Here is a 20,088-nt window from a genome sequence, read left to right on the forward strand (position 1 = left end):
GATTAACCAGGCTGTGACTATACCTGATCAACCAGGCTGTGACTATACCTGATCAACCAGGCTGTGACTATACCTGATCAACCAGGCTGTGACTATACCTGATTAACCAGGCTGTGACTATACCTGATCAACCAGGCTGTGACTATACCTGATCAACCAGGCTGTGACTATACCTGATCAACCAGGCTGTGACTATACCTGATCAACCAGGCTGTGACTATACCTGATCAACCAGGCTGTGACTCGTACGTCAGGCTGCGAGCAACCGCGTCCAATAGCCTGGTTGATCAGTCCAGCAACCAGGAGGCCTGCCTGGCCGACGACCGGGCCGCGGGGACGCTAAGCCCCGGAAGCACCTCAAGGTAACCTCAAGGTAAGCCCCCCCCCTTACCTCAAAAGACATAAAACGAAGTTGATTGTGAATGTACAGAGGTTTGCTTTACAAGTTTTGCCCCAAGAATTCAGGGGATTGAGTTATGCAGATAGACTGAAGGAACTAGACTACATGATATTGCAGAAGACTAAGGATAAATAGAGGGGGACATGATCCAGACATATAAAATACTCAGCAGGATATGATGTTTAGATTGAGCATCAGTATAATGAAAGGGCATGCACAGAAGCTAGACAAATTAGCCATGGGTATACTAGGAAATAGGTTTCCACTGAAAAGCCAGAACACTGTATAAGGAGGTGGAATGAATTAGGAGAAATAGAGTTGTAACAGGCAACAATGGGGTCGGGAATCATTGCATTAGATGTTGAGCAGTTGGAGATAGCTTAGCCCATGAGCTGAAGGTCTCGTTTATACTTAGGTGAGTACTGTTAGAAAAGTAAGTCACATGAGCGTCAACACCCACTGACCCCCTCAGATATAAACATGACGTCACAACCACCAAACTCACGCTCCCACCCACCAAAACTCACCCAGGATTCCCCACGCGTTCACTTAATAGACAAGGAAAGTCTACCTACCGCTTGAGGCGTGAGTGGGGCGTGGAAGACAGCGGGCGTGGAGGCGTGTGAGGACCAGCACGCCCGCAGGAAGAGACTGCGGCCACCGCGGCTCATCTGACTCCAGCTGAGCCATAGTAAACAAACCTCAGACAGGAGCCTGACGCGGATCGTTCCTCCAGAGTTTTTTCTTAGAGATGCAACAGCATGTTTTCTGGACGGAAGGATGATAAGGAGAGGCGGCCGAGGCGAGGGGGAGGCCTGGCGCAGGTGAGATGAGAGGGAATGATGCTGGTGAGCGCTGAAGTGACGTGAATCACCTTCTGGCGTGTGGGGGAGGGGGAGGGCAGCGAACGTTGGTAACAAAAAAATGCCCGACCCTTTGTTGAACTATTTAATTTATACAGTTTCTTATACGTATAGATAAATTATTTAAATCATTATTTAATATTTATGGGAAGTAATATAGTTGCAAGATTACAGCCTAGGGCAGTATAGGCCAAGGGTGTTTTCACTTTACTGATAATTGGGACAAATTGCTCCTACCAGTTAAATCACTTCAGTTCTAGATTCTAGATGGCCTATTATGGAAATTTTAGCTTATTTTGTTGGATATGAGGTTATTATAGTAGGCCTGTATAGTTTTGGTTGATTGTGGTAAAATTTCTTAGGGCTATAAATACCTTTCTCTCTTTCATATATTAATGCTCATGTTTTTATGGACAGCTTGGACTAATGGATGTACCAGGTATAGAGGACTTCAATAATGAAAACGATGCAGACCTAGAAGCAGAGCTTCTTGCTCTTACTGGGGGCGGAGGAGGACGTAAACAACCTTACAAAGGTCTGGAGAATTTCTAAGTGCAATATGTCATGATATATATGTTTAATTTATTAAAATGTTGCAGGTAAATTTTAACTTTTGGGTATGGTATGGTGTAGTGGATGATAAATGCATCAGCCAGTTGGTAAAATACTGTTGGGTTTGTCCAGTAATTGGTTCAGTGACATCAAGGACAGCTCTTAGCTGGGGGAATGTCCATAGGCCTAACGGGTTCTGATCCCTGACAATGGGAATCAAACCATACCCTATAGAGGTAACCCTTATCTATGGGTGAGGCACTCTCTGGTCTTCCATTCAGCCTCCGGTTAGGCCCAACAGTGCTTAATTTGCCCAAGTGAAAGTTGTACGTTATCTTGCTCCTACTCTCATAATTACACTTTAATAATTGAAAGCAAACATGATGTTTCAAATACTTTAATTGAAGTATGTACTGTAAAATTATTAATTGTTCTTACCAAGTTCTTTTTAATAGTTACCAAATTCATTTTGAATTCTATATTAAATACTATTAATTATTGTCTTGTCAGTGTTTCTTGCAATTAGTAAAGGAAATGTACAAATTTGCAATACTGTAGATGTTAAATTGGTGGAATGAGTATTATTAATAGTACAGTACAGTACTTAATTTCTATAACTATGACTTGGTAATCCTCAGGCAAGCCTGTAGTGTCTCCAGATCAACTAGCCAAAATGGTTGCCGATTGCATGCGAGAAGACCTTGATGATCAGGATCTTAGTGATGAAGATGATCCAGAGTTGTTGGTATGGCAAAGCAGTGTGAAAATTAACTACATTGGAAATATATTTAGCATAGTTAAGAAGTCAAGTTTGCTTTAATAAACATAATTCTTGATGGAGTACATAAGTAGTTTAAGTTTTGTATGGAACTAATACCATAGTTTAAACTTATTTTGCTGGAATAGATAACAAATTTCAAATTACTGTAAACTGTATCATTAGTTATTCCAGCAAGCTGATCTATTGAGTTCATAAATAAAGCTTTTAGTTTCAGACTGTTGCTGTCTGTTTTGGAATGTGAAAGAAAGCTTGATTGGTTCCCAAGCCATAAATCACTAAGAACTCTATGACCCCACTTGTTGAAAGTTGAAAATCATGTTCATACAGAAAAATTAAGTTAAAGTTCTCGACAATGAATATATAGTATTTCAAATTTATGACATACCTTGTACAAAAATTCCCCCCCCCCCCCCAAGCATGGGGATAGGGATTATGGGTTAGCGATATATAAGTGGTAAGCATCTGTTAATCCTGTGGGGTTATGGAGTTGTGCCCTGGGTGTCTGGTTGGGTGCAACCTCTACTGTAGCTGTGAAGTCCTTGAGCTGTCTCCAAAGCGAGGCTGGAGTGTCCTCTCCAAGCCACAGGCCTGGGCAGTAGTTATGGAGAACCGACTGTTGCCCATACTGCAGATCCATCTTCTCCACACCACCAATGTGGCAATGAAGGGCTTTATCACTTATATAAAGTATACTTATATATACTTTATATAAGTGATAAAGCCCTTCATCTGGTCCCCATTCAGCTAAACAGCCTAAAGAGACAAAGAAAATAAAGTTTGACATCTGTAAATAACTCTGCCCCAAAAAATTAAGTCAGAAGTTCTGCCACCTGTGACTGATTCACATGTTGACCAATTTCATTCCAACTTCATATCCTTAGTAACAGGTTATGCATTCTCCAAGATGTAGAAGCCACAACAAAATCAACTGAGAAACAAAGGAGAAAAAAATACTCCAACAAATTTAAATTAGTTGATAGCTGCTCATACAAAGGGACTTAAAAAATAGTATTGGCATTGAGCAATGTCTTTATATGATATATAATAAAATACAACAAAATACTCATTATTGTGTGTGAAATTTGGACCTCTAGGTGGCACTCAGCAATGCTAGCAGGAACCAGCTGCATATCCACTTGGTGGACCCTTTTTACTACTACTCCTCTTTGTGCATCAGACAGGTGCTTGCATCTCTTTATCCCTGCATTATCCCGAGTTCCAGTAAATAGGAGGTGGTATCGTTATCATCAGTACCCACCATGCACGAATTTAGTATTAAAAAAATTTGTATGAAGTCCATTTCTTAACATATTGGGATGAAATTTTTATGATGCTGATGCCAAATAATGTGAGATTTGTTTAATATGTTGCACTATTTTTCATAGTTGGAAATTTTTTTTGTGCTCCTGGGCCCTTAAACTAATTTTTTCCCCTAAAGAATTCTCAAGCTCACTCTTGTGCAGTGTCCCCCAGCAAAGAATTTTGAACAGTACTGTTTAAAATCTAGGTGTGTGTAGTTGTCCATGTTTGGAGGAGATAATTATTTGAGCCTTCTTATTAACTTGAATTTTATTCAGCTGTAGCTAAAGTTTGGGCTAATATAGTACATGATATTATTATTATAATAATTATTATAATGATAATTGTTGTAATTAATAATTATTACTCTTCCTTCTGCTGGGTCATGAAGGAAGCCGGCTTCGGGTGAAAGGGGGCTGTGATAATCTGTCTGGAACCCGTAGGTGCGGGGCTCGGGCGTCCATCTCCTGGGGCTTGTTTGGCCTAAGCTCTGCTTCATGAGGCTGGGGTTGTTCTTGCAACCTGTTCTTGTTCTTGCTGGGGTGGTTCTTCTCTGGCCCCGACCATGGCAGATTTGGAGTCCTTGTGCCTTCTTTTACCAACTTTGAGGTAAACTCCAGAGCTGGAGCCCCTAGGGCAGTTCATTGTTGCCTTCAACATCGTTCTGACAGTTCCTGCGATGGCGCAAGAATCAATTGTATGGGTGTTTGCCTTTTCATTGGAGACTGTCAGCGCCATAGAGAGGGGGGAAACCTGCTGCATGAGTGACAGCTTCTCCCCCCATATCAACCTACCCTGTATTTGGTCCCTGGAGAGGCCACTCCAGATAGACAACCAGAGTGCAACTCCATAGTCTCCTGAGACTGATGGATGTCTACTAATATAGTACATGTAGATGTGCTGTTCTAGGAATATTTAAGTTTGGCTTTTAGATTTATTTTTTCCGGACTATAAAGTGAACAGTACCAAATTCTATTATCTAATTGTTCATTACATCAATATATATATATATATGATGGTCCACATACAGTAGTTACAAAAAATACTCTCTAAGCAGGAGGGTAGGTTGGATTGAATTGATGCTGGACAAGACTACCTTTCTCTTGGATATGTAAAATGTTTGGTGTTTTGTGGATCTATTTATATCCTCATTTAACTTAAAGCAAAATTTATGTGGCTTCAGTCCTTGATTTTTGTTCTTTTGCATTTGACATGTGGCATCTTGAATTGAACAAGTGGTAAATGGTTTATCAGTTTCCTTCTGTCTAGACACTAATGGTGGTCCCATGGAATATTGGAGTGCTTTGTGAGCTGTGTTATATTGACTGCTTAAGGTGTTCCAATTCTTTTACATTCTCTGCTTTTCTCATGCAGCGCAACATCCCTCATTGTTATATGAACACCTTCCAGGCTCGTTGCTGATTTTCACATGTAAAGTCCTTGTGATATAAATGTAGTACTTGACAACTTTTCAGTTTTATATGATGCACATTTTCTTACATTTTGGACTGTATTGAATATTTTCCTCTATATCTATAGCACCAGTATGCCACACTATGAATAGTTTGAATAAATTTCAACTTATCCAGGGTAAAATGTTATTAGGCTCTTGTCCCAGCTTTTGTAAACTATATTCAAAGCCTAATTTTTAGTAGTAATGTATTTTTTAATGCTGGATATTTCTTTGAACATACTTATCTCTTTATTCTAAATTTCCAGGCAGAATTATCTGCTCTTGGTCCATCAGATGATGACGATGATGGAAGTGCTCAACCAGCTCCTGTAGCTCCTACAAGACCAGCTCCAACTCTTCCAAATCGCCCACCTCCTTTAAATGATTATCGTAATCCTGAACCCATGGCTCCCAGGCAGGCACCTATGGCTGGTGGAAGTAATATTCTTGCTTTGCTGGCTGAAAGAATTTCTATGTATGAACAGGCAGAGGCAAATGCTAAGGCAATTGGAGACACTTCAAGAGTTCGAAGGTTTGTTTCACATGATTCTTTTGTGCTTGTCATAATGATAACCATTTATACACATTTTTACTGTTTGAATTTGTAATAAATCCATTACACCTTTGGATGTGCTTGATGGCATTCCCTTAATTTTCTGTGGAGAGCCCCGTCGGCTCCCAGGAGCTATTGGACTGATATTAGTTAATATTAGTAAGGGGCTTCAGTCATATGGAGTTGTCATACCTACAGGGGACCACTAGTCAGAACATGGTCCCCTCAGAGAGAAGCAGGGAGCAATGGCCTATGAAACTCCCCGAGTGCCTCGACCCACTGAGCCGGCCGCCGGACCAGTAATTGGTATTTTGTCGAATGAAGCTAAATGGGGTGGACATCTACTCTGATCTCGGTTGCCTGACAGGCTTTTCACCCTGTCGGTGTTCCTGTTGTGTGTTGGTGCAGTGGCCAGGAGTTGATACCAAGGGCTGCATGCACTTAGGGGCTCCCTTCACTAAGTGCCCTGTGAGTACACCCCTGGATTTCAGAGTTCTCTTTTCTGGGTCTTTCAAGTTCCTATTCCCACAGAAGTAGCGGTTGCTTAACGTCTGCTTTGCCCTTTGGGTCAGCGTAGGTCTCTGTACTTTCATTTGGCCCTGGGTAAGGGGGTGTTGTTGCTAGTTGGGGCGCACTGGGCTGCATTGCTTACATAATCGCAGCAGCCGTGACTCATTCTAGTCCCCTGGGTTGTGGTGCTTCCTCTGGGTTCTCTTTCCTACTTTTAGTTTTCTTTATTGCTCGTTGGGGGCTGCCAGGGTTCCTACTAGGTGATACCTTGGTTCGGTAGGGCAGCCCTCCTCTGGGCCTCCGAGGTTGCTCACCTCACAAGGGCCAGTTTGCCCGGATAATATACAGGGTTACAACCGGCTTTGGCAGCTGATTACACAATAGTCCACCTGAGCTGGGTTTTTCACCACGTGGTTTGTGGTGGGTCGAGACAGTGCATCGGCTATGACATTATGAGTTCCTTGACATGGCGGATATCTGAGGTAAATTGGGAGATAAATCCCAGGTGGTTGACTACTCGAGGAGAGTGAGCATCACCCTTGGCCGCCAGTGCATAAGCGAGGGGTTTGTGGTCTGTGAGGATGTGGAAATTCCACCCCTCGAGGAAGTGCTGGAAATGTTGTATGGCTGCGTAGATGGCGAGCAGTTCCCTATCAAAAGTGCTGTACTTCTCTTCAGTGGGTGATAGGTGCGCTGAAAAGAATGCAATTGGGCGTAATTCTCCTTCAATGAGCTGTTGTAGTACAGCACCAATAGCTGTGTTTGAAGTGTCAGTAGAGAGATTGGTGGGAGCGTCAGACACTGAGTGTGCGAGTAAGGTGAATTCCGCCAGCTTGTGTTTTATGTCGGTGAATGCTGTCTCTGCCTGGGGGGTCCACTCTAATGGAAGACGGAACGTGTGTTTCCGACCATGTAAGAGGTCGTATAAATGTCGCAAGATGTCCGAACAATGTGGGATGAATCGATAAAAATTCACCACACCAAGAAATTCTTGCAACTTCTCTGGAGTGGATGGACGTGGGAATTCCTTGATTTGCCTCAATTTTCTTCTCTAGTGGTTGGACCTCTGCTGCTGACACACGGTGTCCCAAGAAATCCAGCTCAGGAACATGGAAAATACACTTCTCGGAGTTGAGCTGCAAGCCGAAGCTGCGCAGACGGGTGAGGAGGAGTCAGAGGTGTAGCAGATGTTCTGTCGGTGATGTACTGGCCACCAGCAGATCGTCAATGTAGGCGTAGCAAAAAGGAAGGTCCTTAACTACTTGATCGATGAAGCGTTGGAGTGTCTGGGCTGCATTCCATAGACCAAAAGGCATCAGACGAATTCAAACAGTCCAAAAGGTGTTGTGATCGCTGTTTTTGAAATGTCTGCCGGTTCCACAGGGATCTGGTGAAATGCCCGCACAAGGTCAGTTTTTGAAAAAAACGGTTGCATTGCTCAATCCCTGTGAGAAATCCTGGATGTGTGGTATTGGGTAGCGATCCGGCAGAGTACGAACGTTGAGAACCCTGTAGTTCCCGCAAGGGCGCCAATTCCTTGGGGCTGTCTTCGGGACCATATGGAGAGGTGAAGCCCATGGACTGTTCGATAGGCGGATTATTCCTGCCTCCTGTAGCTTGTTGAATTCAGCACGTGCTGCCGGCAATCGTTCCGGTGCGAGGCGGCATGATCTGGCGAAGGTAGGTGCTCCCGTTGTAGTAATGTGATGCGTAATCGTATGTTGCACTTTTGGTCGAGGGCTGGCGGGTTGGGCCACATCTTTGAATTCATCCAGGAGTGCTTGAAGTTCCGTAGATGCGACTGGGGTGACGCTGTTAACCTGTGTAGAGGTACTATGGGAGGCTCGAAGTACTGCACGTGCGGGATCCACAATAAATCGATGGTGTTGCAGGAAATCCCATCCAAGAATGGGTTGTTCCACATTCGCTATGAGGAAAGTTCACATTAAGCGACCCAGAGAGGCAAAATTGAGAACCAGGGCGCGGGTCCCATATGTTCGGATGGACGTACCATTGGCGACCCATAAGTCCAAACCAGGAGTGCGGGTCAGTTTGACCAGTGGGGGAGGCAACACACTAGCTGCTGCACCTGTGTCAATGAGGAAACGGCGTTTGGTTATGATGTCAGATATGTAGAGCAGTGTAGTGTTTGAAATGGCGGGGTTACTGGCCGTTAACAGTCCCCGCCGTAGTAGTTTCCTGACCAGGAACAAGGAGCCCTATAGTTGTGGGCTTGGTGTCCGAACCTCTGGTAGTAAGAACAAAGCTCTCCTCGGTGTTCTCGCTGTCGCCTAGATCCTGATACTGGATTCGCGTGGTACATCCTCCCTGGGCGGAAGAAACGCCGGTTCTGGAGGATGTCGAGTTGTTGGGTGTCTGTAGTCTACTGAGTATTACCTGAGTATTACTGAGGTGGGACAGCATAGCGTTATCAGACATCATAAGAAGCTGGTCTACCAGTGTAGCCAGCTGGGTTAATGGGGTGTCGTCAACCATGCTGAATAGGGCCGGTTGAATATGTTTTGGACAGAGTTGTATCCAGAGTGATCTCACAATCTCGCTGGGGGCCGGGCCAGTTGCAGTATGCATTACATATTGAATATGCTGCAGAAGCTGGGCTGGTGTTTTGTCTGATAATCTTTTGTCAGTGAGGAGTTGTTCCCTTTGTTGAATGCGGCGTTTCATTGCTGCCTTCAATGTGGTGTACGTCCTGATGTCTGGTGATGGTGCGGTGATGACAGTGGAGGCAGTGTGCATAGCCTCTGAGGGAAGAGTTGGCAGGGTTCTCAGACGTTATTTCGTGGTGGTCGAAAATAGCCTCCATCTGCATGAACCAAAATTCTGGTTCATCTGCGTTGTATGCTGGAAACCTGGTAGATAAATCCATGACAAAGATCTAGTTTGTGATTAGGTGTTCTTTTCACTCACTGGGTCACCAATGCGTGGTGTTACAAATTATGCACTCACGATAGCCTATTGCACGCTTTCTAGATGGTGGCAAATGTTCTAGTCTGTGTACTTGAAAGGCCTCAGTGTAAGTGAGCCTGGGTGTCAGAGCATGTTGCAATACTGTGTTCTGAATAGGTCTTTGAATGCCAAGAATTTCTTTGCCAAACTTTGTTAGTAACTGTGTCACAACTGTAAAACTAAAAGAACAAGAAGTTGGTTTACGTCATGTTTTCACCAGGTACAGTACATATTGAAGCTGTTCAGCATGGTTACGTCAACAAGATGGAAAAAACTTTTTCATCCACTTCAATGTTTCCGTACACACTCGACAACACCCACCATCATATCACATTTATCAACCAAACGCATGTTGATATTATAGTTCAGAATACAGTCTGGTTTATATATTGGTTGTTCTGTTGTTCTGTTCACCTTGCCATTGTTCACCATTGTACCATCATGAACGGTTGTCAACATGTTCACTTCTCTCTCTCGTCTTTTCACAGCACTGACAGTATTTGATCACTTTTTCTTAGCTGGCAACTTCAATATTATTGTCAAACACTGGCATTTTCCTTCTTCTTGGCTTTACTGTGCCACACACTCCAGTTCTATTTTCAAGCAAGAACCTAGTTAGCAAGGGACTTATATAATGGTTATCTGTGTATAAAATGTGGCCCAACCTCAGCCATGGTGCCATCAGTGTCTTCACCACACTACCTGAGAAACCATGATGGTCATTATCGGGAATGTCTACATTGCTAGCAGAATACAGAATCATGTGTAACACAATTCCTATTTCACAGTCACAGAGAACATAGAATTTCAATCCAAATCTGTTGCGTTTGGAGGGAATATACTGCTTGAAGGCAACACATTCTTTGAAAAGCACAAGGAATTTGTCAATCACCAACATTGTTTATACGACAACATTGTTATGACAAAGAGTGCTGGGAAGACGGGACACCACGAGTGTATCTCTCATCCTGTAACTACACTCAGTCCTGCCATCGGCGGTTTCTGAGGGGGTCGCGGGGGTCCCGGGTCACCTGGCAGATGCTCGAGCAGCTGTGAGGAAGTTTGAACTTCGTCGTGATCATTTACTCACCGAGTCGGTTTGGCTGCGGCATCTGTACTGGTTCCTTCGGGGCTGTCCCTTCCGCTGCTCTCGCAATCACTTGGTTCATCCCCTGGGGGCCCTTGCATCGGTTGCTGTGTCTCTGGCTTCCTCTTTGGGCATTTCGGGGTTCAGTGTTTTGATGCCTCCCTGAGCCCCTCGCTCGATGTGTTCACGGATGCCTCCTCTCTGGGCTGGGGCTTTCTGACCAATGCTCACCAGGCTGGCCAGGGGCAGTGGGCTCCGTCCTTTCATCGGGCTTACAGCACGGTACGGAAGTTCGCGGTGGTATGGCTTGTGTTGCGTCGGATTTGGCTCTCTCGAGGCTCTACAATCTGGGTCCAGTGGTTCATTGCCTGAACTGGACTGTGCTCCGGTGGTTCATTGCCTGAACTGTGGGGGTTGCTGTGGTCCTTGGTTCTTTGGGACTGGTCGCTTCGAGTGTCTCTTCTGCTGAGTTCTCAGGGTTTAGCTCTCCGGTTCATCGTGCGGTTCACATCAGGGGCGTGTCCAATATCCTGCCAGATGGCTTGTCGTGGTTCATTCCACATTGACCACGTCGGCCGTCCACGGAATGGACGGTAGATACCAACTCCTTCAGTTGGTATCCAGACGTACGGGCCCCAGAGGTAGACCTCTTCGCGTTGGTGTGGTCAAAGGCAAAGGTGTCTTCAAGTCTATGTGGCGCCCTTCCCCAACTACAAGGCCATGGTGGTAGACGCTTTTCGACAGTACTGTTCGAGGTGGGGTTACCTGTACCTCTTCCCCTGGTTCAGCTGTTGCTTTGGGTTCTGGCTCAGCTCAAGTGCTATTGGGGAAGGGTTTTCCTTCTGGCCCCATAGTGGCCAGCCCAGCCTTGGTTTCAGGTGCTGCTTTGTCAGTGCCCAAACCTGGGACGTTTTCCATGGCTCTTTCTTACTTTGCACTCTACTCTTTCTTACTTAGCGTCTTGAGTTTCTGACGTGGGTGTGTCACCATCTGTATGGTGACCACTTTGCTTCTCTACTGGTGCTAATGTGCGGCAAGTCTCCCTCGTTGAGTTTGACACCGTTGTTCCTTGTTTGTGTTACATTTGGCCACATTTACAAGGAGGCCCAGGTGCCTAAAGGCTGTCCAGGTGCATGTGTTTCACCTGAGGTCTTCTTCTCAGTGACTGTATGAAATCTCTTGGCAGTCTTTTTTGCCACTTCCTTTCCCTGTGTAGTTTTCCTCGGTTCCGGTTCGTATTGTGTTAAATTTTCTTTTTGGGCTTTTTCAGGACAGGCATCTTATGCTGAATACTGACACCTCATATCGTGCGGCACTGGCGAAGCCGCTGTAGCTTGTGTCAACCCGTTCTTGCACTTTCGTACAGTCAATATTGACTTATTAAATAAGTGCATATGTGACATACTAATTTATTGTGAATATTTTAGTTTACCTTGAAAAGCTTCATAGAAAACACCGACCTTACCTAACCGTCTTAGATAAGCATCTTATTGCTTCGTATTTACAATTATTACTTAACCTATACCTATAATAGGTTAACCTATACCTATACCTATAAGCATCTTATTGCTTCGTAATTACAATTATTACTTAACCTATACCTATAATAGGTTAAGTAATAATTGTAATTACGAAGCAATAAGATGCTTATCTAAGACGGTTAGGTAAGGTTGGTGTTTTCTATGAAGCTTTTCAAGGTAAACTAAAATATTCACAATAAATTAGTATGTCACATATGCACTTATTTAATAAGTCAATATTGACTGTACGAAAGTGCAAGAACGGGTTGCTTGTGTTTGGGGTGGATGTCACTTCTGCTCCGTTTCGTAAGCTTTCTCATTCATTTCTCCACTTCCTGCCTGCTCATGCGCTGCCTACGACGACCTGTTCTGTGGATGGGGTGCTCTCTTTTCCCCTCAGTTTGTGGTGGCCCCTTCGGTTAGTGATTGTTTCCAAAAGGCTTTGTTTTTGTTGGCTTTGGCTTCTGGAGGTCGGGTCAGGGAGCTTTGTGCTCTCCTCTGGCACAGAGGCTTTTGCGCTTATGTTCCTGGTGGACGTTTTGTTCATTTGCAGCCGTCTCCTCCTTTTCTGGCGAAGAATGAGACTGCGGGCTTCCGGAGGGGTCCGTGGGTTAATGATGTTTGGTTGGTCAGGTCGGGGGTGCATCATTTGTTGTCTGGTTGCGGCTTTACACCATTACCTGCACGCCTCAGCTTGTGTCCGGAGATGTGCTGTGGGTTGACCCGGTATCCCTTGTTTCCTATTCCAGGGCTCATTCCCAGGTTGGCACGAACAAGCGCCACGCGGTGTGTTGACGTATTGTTTGTTTTCTTGATTGAGCTCATGGATGATTCTAGCCTTTGTTCTGTCTCCAGTTGCAGTTTTCCTACCAGTTGGGGTCTGTTTTGTGGTGCCTACCTTTCTGGGTATCTAGCCGCAGTCAGTGGCAAACATGAAAACTTTCATAGTAGAGAGTTTCATAGGACATTGCTTCCTGCTTCTCTGTGAGGGAACCATGTTCTGGCTAGTGGTCCCCGATAGGCATGACAACTCCATATGACTGAAGCTCCATATTAATATTGGCTAATATCAGTCCATTACCTCCAGGGAGCCTCCAGGGCTCTACCCAGAAAATGGTGTTTCACTACATTCAATGCTGGTTTTTTGTTTAGGCATATTTCTTGGTAAATCTATAGCTATCTTGATGTAAAGGCTTAATTCTGTATGCTGAATATTATACTGTGCTACTTTATTTTGTAGATTCAGTCGTGGCTTGAAAACATTGTATCAAATGCAGAAGTCTGTGAAGGCAGGCCGTTCTATTAATGAGGATGAGATCCCTCCTGCTGTCGTTGTCAAGATGAGCAGTGGGGGTAGTACTGGAGGATCAGCTAACACGTCATCAACATCTTCTCCTGCTGCTTTATCACCACTGGAAGACCATGCTCCTCAGAGAGAGAGCCTTCCTGCAACCTTACCTCATAGTGTTGTTTTCCAAGAACAGGATAAACCCCCACCACAACCTGTACCACGATCAAGCCTGAATCGGGTAGGGTATATAGTATATATACAAATTTAACACAACAAATATTTTGTGTGTGATTACTATGCTAGTACTTGTCCTACTTGTTTTCCCTGGAACACTGCCTGCTGATCAATTAACATCCAGATATCCAATTTTTGTTGGGTGATTGAGTGAACAGTTAAGGATTAGTGCCCAGTCAATCCTCTCTGGCTAAGTTGTGAAGCTAGAGAAAATCACAAGTGAAGTGCAGGGCGAGTGTGAAATTATTTTGTCAGTTAATAAGCAAAACTATTTTTATGTTTGCACGCATTCCCTCATGCATTTCTCAGTTATATATTATATTATGTCCTTGACCTATTTTAATTATTTCCTATAATTCACCTTTCTGGGGGGAGGGAGCCTCTTCGGCTCCCTGGAGCTATCCAGGCTGATATGTATATATTAGACTTTGGCATCAGTTAATGTGAATGGAGTTCCAGGCCTACCGAGGACCACGAGCCAGAACCTGGCCCCCTCAGAGAAGCATGAGGAGCAATGGCCTATAGAAATGCATATGTGGTTATGGAGCATTCTGTGTCTGCCATTGACCGGGTCAGGCACTCAGGAAGGTAAGCATCCCAAAACAAACCCCTATTCTGGTTGAAACTACTGCTGAAAGCTAAACGAGTGGTCAGGGCCACTCGTTTGACTTTCGTCTGGCGAGTGGCCAGAGCCACTCGCCACTCTCCAAATAAAAATGAGCAAATGAGCATGACGTCACCATGTCGCCGTGCCACTTGTCTGCTCAATCCCCCGTTCCCGGGAGGAGGAAGGGGGAGCCACAGACCCTTGCGCCGACGATCCACCCTGCAGTTCTTCAGCTGATGTGAATGGCTGAAGTCATGTGTGTCTGGCTCCTGACCTCTGTCTTTTGCTCTGTCCCTTGTGGTGTAGTGCAAGTCTTCTCTGGTGGTGTGCGAACCAGGAGTAATCTCACAAGTACTCAGGCTGCATGTGCCTAGGGTCACCTTCCCTAGGTGCCCTGTAAGTACTGCCCTTGGGGCTTGGGACCACCTTCCACAAGTCACCTTGGGATCTACCTCTGCTTGGTAGTTTGCTGCTCGATGATCGACCACCTTTAGTGTGCTGGGGTGTTTTTTGCACCCTTGTGTGTGTTTAGGAAGGTTTAGTTATCTCCTCTCATAGCGGCCGGCTCTGTTCCATCTGGGAATGTTGTCATCTTGCGGGGTTTTTCTTTTGTTTTCCCTGTCTGGTTGGGGGGGGGGTCCTGCTTTTAGTTACCCCCATCTATATTTAGGGTTATATACATATCTGTGGTTTTTGATGGTATTGCCTGCTAGGCCCCCGTAAGTGGACACATCCCAGGGGTTCAGCTTTTAGAAGTTTGGTTGGTAGACTTTGGCGCCAGTTCCTAGTGCCCTGCCCGGGCTTCCCTTAGCGATACCAGTCTAAGGGTCCTGGGAAACCCTGTGGGGGCGCAAGGGGTTCGATGGATGCGACCCCTGGGTCCCCTCTCGTCTTGTGCGAGTTCGAGGGTTGCTCTGTCCCCTCCCATCTCAAAGTGACTAACTGTTTTTTTCTCCGTCATTCTGCCTGTTGGTTCAGTGACACCTTCGACCCAGAGTCCTGCAAGTTTTGTTGCTTGTTAGTGACTGTTCACCCAGTCCACTGATGACTCTATGGGTGCAGGCAGCTCAGGCATTGCTTGCTTGGCTTAGGTTGCTGCGACACGCTAGGTTGTTTGCTGACCCAGAAGCCCCGAGGCTGCCTGATTTTGCTTATAGGGCCCTGAACTTGGGGGTGTTGGTCGCATCAGCCTTGGTTCAATCCGCACCCCCCTCGCACACCCAGAATGCACCCTGCTCTGGTGCATTCTGCTCCTCCCCTCCACTCTGCTTACGGCTCCGAAGCATCTGAGGGTTTCGGGGTCGGGGCAGGGTTTGACTGGTTTTGAGACTCGGGCAGTCTTGGGGGATGCCTCCTCCGGGATGGCGACGGAGGCATTCGAGTCGGTTCCTCCATCCATGGTGTCTGGGTCTGACCAGTGGGTCTCCTTTCCTTCCTGCCTTTCCAGCTGCCCCGACTTTTTCTTTTGAGGACGGGGCTTTGGAGGACAACTCCTGGACCAGGAGTTGTCCTCCACACCAGGACCCCAGGTCCTGGTGTGGAGGTTCCCATGGTTGGGGAGGGGCTGACTTGGAGGCCTTGGGCCCCTATGGACCCCGGCTGAGTTTTTCTACCCTCCGAGTGGAGCTTACTGTTGCAACCTATGGGGTCTTTTTTTTTCCCCCCCCTCCGCGTACGAGTTGGATTTGGTGTCGGCCCCTTCCCGGGTTCAGTTCTGTGTCCCTGGGCGTCCATCAGTTCTGCTCTTTCGGAGGTTTTCGGCTTCCCACATTCCACCTCATGAGGTACAGGAAGCTATTGCGGCTTACCTCCTGCGAGACCTGGATTCTGCCTCTATTCTGAATTCGGCTGCACTGGTGGCTGAGACCTTGTACGCTTGTGGCCTGCTGGCTTTGGTCTTGCGGTTCTTTTCCCTCCTGGAGCTGTCTTCGGATTGGATTGAGGAGGTTGTGGAAGCACTTGGGGCCGTTCCTGGGTCTGGTGCCTTGGTCTCGGTGGCGTGTGCATTGTCTGCGCTGTTAGCTCTGTTTGCACCGATCCTGCGGGATGTGGTGTCGCTGTTTTCCATTTCTCGTCTCGCGTGTTGTCAGGTGGTGCTTGGGCCCTGACTTTTAAGTTTTCGTCGCTTTTCTGCAGGGAGCCCCTACGGCTCCCTGGAGCTTATCGGGCTAATGTATGTTATATTAGACCGGTACATTAGCTAAGGAGTTCAGACCTACCAGGGACCAGCGCCAGAACCTGGCCCCTTCAGAGAGGTTTCAGGCAGTACTGGCCCTGGAAAACCCTCTTGTGATTGGGGTTTTCCTTATCTGCCATTCTGCCATCGACCGGGGGTTAGGCACCCAGAAAGGTAGCCATAACAAAACAAACCCCACATGGTAAAAAACTAAAACAGAAAACCGAACAGAGAGGTAGAAACTCCCTACAATCCCAAGGAAACAAACAAACAAGCAAACATCACACTTTACTGCTGCGAATATCGTCTGCACAGCCCTCCCCGCCCTGGACCTCACCGTGCCGGCTTCCTAGCATCAGTTTGTAAACTAATGTCAACCGGAACAGACGCTTCTCTGGCCTCAGTTTCCTAGGCGGTGTTTGCCTTTCGTGGCGTTCACTGCTATGTGCTGTGTTGTGCGGTGGCCAGGTGTTCCTTGTCAGTACTGGGGCTGCATGCGCTTATGGGCTTCCTTCCCTAAGCTTCCTGTGAGTACTGCCCCTGCGTGACAGGGTTAGTTTTCCTGGGGCGTTCGGGAACCATACCTGTAGAGGTTCTTTCTGCTCGGCATTTGCCTCGCCCTTGGGGCCAGCTGGGGCTTGGGGCCCTTGTTTGGCCTTGGGTAGGGACTGGTATTGTGCTGGTTAGGGAGTCAAGGTGTTGCGCGACCTGCCACCTAAGCAGCGACTGGTTCCTGTTGCCTCTGGGAACAGTGTACTTTTGCTGGGTTTTTCTTTTGTTTTTATTTTCATTTGCCTGGTGGGGGGGTCTGCCTAGTGTGGCTATAGTTCCACTGGTAGTGTTTGGTGGCCCTCTGCTAGGCCTCTGTGATTATACACGTCGCAGAGGTTTTCAGTGTTGTCCTCTACCCCTTGTTAGTTTTGGGTTTTAACCGGTTAGCAACACTTATCCCTGGCGTCCCGTAGTTGTTACCCTACGGCCCTGGAAAACCCTGTCGGGGCTTGGTGGACTATTGAATGTGTCTTCCGGGTTCCAACCCATCTTGTGCGGGTTTGTTGGTTGCTGTGCCCTTGTCTCCAGGTGAGAGTCGCCACTTTCACCTCCGTCATGTTGCCTATTGGGTCACTGACACCTTGACCTGGAGTCTTGTGAGAGGTATTCTCTGCTTGTTCTCCAGTACTCTCCTGATGTTATTACTGTTCAGAGTACAGGTAGCATCCGTGTTGCAAGCTAGGTTAGGTTGCTGCAATGCGCTGGGTTGGTTTCCCACTCGAATGCCCCGGGGCGTTGTCTGTCTGTTTTGGGTCTTTGCCCTAGGGTTTGGGCTCAGTGTCCCTGTCTGTTTATACTTGCTCCCACACCTTGTCCCTCGGTTTTTGGTTTGTTTTGGCCGTTTCCCTGGGGGGTTCTGTCTGGGGGCTGTGCTTTGCCTTTCTGTGGTGTATTTCTGCCAGCAAATGTGGTGGTTTGGGCTCGGGTTCGATTCCGGGTTCCTTTGGGTTCTTTGGTTTCGTTCCGGAGGTTTCTTCCTCTTGGGCCCCCTTTGTGGGTTCACGGGGCTTTGTTTCCTCATGTGTGACCCGGTTCTAGCTTCTGGGGTTCCGGGGTCTTCCTGGCTTGCAGGCTGATCTTTTTGGGTCTTGGCACATGTTGTGGTTGTGCCGGGGCTTTGGGTTTTGTTGTTGAGGTGGGCCTTTAGATGCAGTTTTGTGCTTTCTTTGTGCCTTCTTCGCCTGGCCAGTGTGGTGCTCTTTGCCCACTGGTCAGCGGCTTGTATTTTTCTTTTCACATGTATATGTGTGTGTACATTTTCACATGTATATGTGTGTGTGTACATTTTCACATGTATATGTGTGTGTACATTTTCACATGTATATGTGTGTGTACACATATGTACATGTACATGTACATGTGTACACTTATGTGTGTGTGCATGTGTATGTGTGCACATGTGTGTATGTGCATGTGCATATGCACGTGTGTGTAATACACCTTGTGTGTATGTTTATATATACCTGTATATATACTTTTTCTTTCGGAAGGGGCTCCGTTCCTTTCGCTGTTGACGGGGTGCTGGGGAAGCAGCTTGCTCTGTTTACTCTCGCTTGGTCCCGCAGTTAGTGGGCGTTTTTGGTTGTCTTCTGGCCTTTTGTGGTGGTGGACGGCTTCTGCCTCCTTTGGGGGGTTCAGGGCTGGCGGGGTGGGCTTCTTCCCCTGCGCTTCGTCATGTCATCTTAGTGGGTGCGTTGGATGTGGTCGATCCGCCCCATCCTTCCGGGGTTCCCGTCTCCTCTATGCAGACATGGGCCTGGCGGATCTGCAATTCTTCTGGACTTGTTCAGTCTGTGCCCTGGATTCTTTGCCCCCATCGGAGGATTGTTGTCTCCGGTCCGGCTTCTGTTGGGGCCGGGTGCCTGGATGGTGGCCCTGGACCTCCGAGTCACTTCTTGGCACGTTCCTCTCCAGGTTTCCAGGACTGGCACTGTTGGTGGTGGGGCTTCAGGCTTGCCGCTCTTGTTGCCTTCCCAAGTTTGTAATTGGCACTTGGTGTATTTACGCATTTTTACCAAATCTTGGTGCCCTGTCTTGAGTCTGCCTGGAATTCGGTGTCTGTCCTACCTCGACGACTGGCTGGTGTGGGCTCCCAGTTGGTCCGCTTGTCTGCTCGCCAGGGGTGTAGTTCTTTCCAGATCTTTGGATTCGGTTTCCTGGTGATCTGGAGGCCGTTGTATCTGTTTCTGTCCCGGGTTCGGACCTAGCTGGGTCTTGTTTAGGGCTCTTGGGCCGCTCTTTGTCTTTCCCTCTAGAAGTGTTGTCCCGCCTTCTTTTGTTTATAAAGGGGTCCCGGGTTGCTCGGCAGAATATAATGTTATCAGGGTTAGTAATGATTAATTAATTTATGGGATCAGTAACTTGGGTTAGTATACTGGACCCTGAAATGTTAATGAATGTACTGACTTGAGTGAATCAGTAATCATAGATTTAATGTGGTTTAGGCTATAATATGGACAGTTTGCTGACAGCCGTAAATGAAATATATTTACAGTATAGCCTAATAATGGTAACACATAATAATTGGTGTTAGTAAATGGTTAATTACGGTTCATCTAATATGGATTGAACCTTAATTATGGTACATCCGGTTCGGTGGACCAAATTTTGTGTGGGAAAACTTGACTCGTGTAAATCATTTAAATTGATACTATTTTCGATAGCTACAAAGGACCACCACTTTTTGTGAAAAAGTGGATAACTAAGTAGAGCAAGTGGTTTGATATTATATCCATGAACTAGTGTCGTATGGATGTTCTTAAATAATAATACATTGACTATTAAAGAGACTGTATTATGAGTCAAATTAACTCATGATATTTGTATTTTTTCTTGGTGCTTTGCTACATGGAATTTTAGCTTCATTTCTTCAAAGAGTTCATTGAAGTCTTGGCAGTTTGTGCACTGTTGGCTAGAGCTTGGTACCAACAGGTTTTGGCAATCAATATTTCCAATTGCAGCAATCTGCTCGGCAATTATTTCCTGTGCTTGGCTAATCTTACGCTTTGTATAACCATGCTTATCCCTTGCACTAACTCGTTGATATTTAATAGGTGAGATGCCTAATACTGATAAACTTGTGTTTACACTTTCACAGATTTCTATATTATCAGCAGGGCTCATCAGATTCAGTAGAGCTGGACTCACTTACCAGCTTACTGTCGAATTCCTTTCTGCATGATGTGCACAACTTTTGGCCAGGCTTAATACTGACTTTCAGCGTATCTGACATTTTCTCTGCAA

General features: G+C 46.3%; 2 protein-coding genes across 2 annotated transcripts in view; one reads left to right on the top strand and one right to left on the bottom strand.

Moving 5' to 3' along the window:
- LOC123769464 (N-acetylgalactosaminyltransferase 6) overlaps positions 1–1,094 on the bottom strand; it is a 182,835-nt gene extending 181,741 nt beyond the window's left edge. The window contains exon 1 of the mRNA XM_069308803.1: positions 976–1,094. Coding sequence (XP_069164904.1) covers positions 976–1,071 — 96 coding nt within the window. The 5' untranslated portion in view covers positions 1,072–1,094. The remainder of the gene's footprint in view (positions 1–975) is intronic.
- l(2)gd1 (lethal (2) giant discs 1) overlaps positions 889–20,088 on the top strand; it is a 121,553-nt gene continuing 102,353 nt past the window's right edge. Inside the window, exons 1-5 of the mRNA XM_045760573.2 lie at positions 889–1,224; positions 1,681–1,798; positions 2,454–2,560; positions 5,615–5,880; positions 13,226–13,514. Coding sequence (XP_045616529.2) covers positions 1,162–1,224; positions 1,681–1,798; positions 2,454–2,560; positions 5,615–5,880; positions 13,226–13,514 — 843 coding nt within the window. The 5' untranslated portion in view covers positions 889–1,161. The remainder of the gene's footprint in view (positions 1,225–1,680; positions 1,799–2,453; positions 2,561–5,614; positions 5,881–13,225; positions 13,515–20,088) is intronic.

The sequence above is a fragment of the Procambarus clarkii genome, chromosome 63, assembly GCF_040958095.1.
Source record: "Procambarus clarkii isolate CNS0578487 chromosome 63, FALCON_Pclarkii_2.0, whole genome shotgun sequence".
In the NCBI taxonomy this organism is placed as follows: Eukaryota; Metazoa; Arthropoda; class Malacostraca; order Decapoda; family Cambaridae; genus Procambarus; species Procambarus clarkii.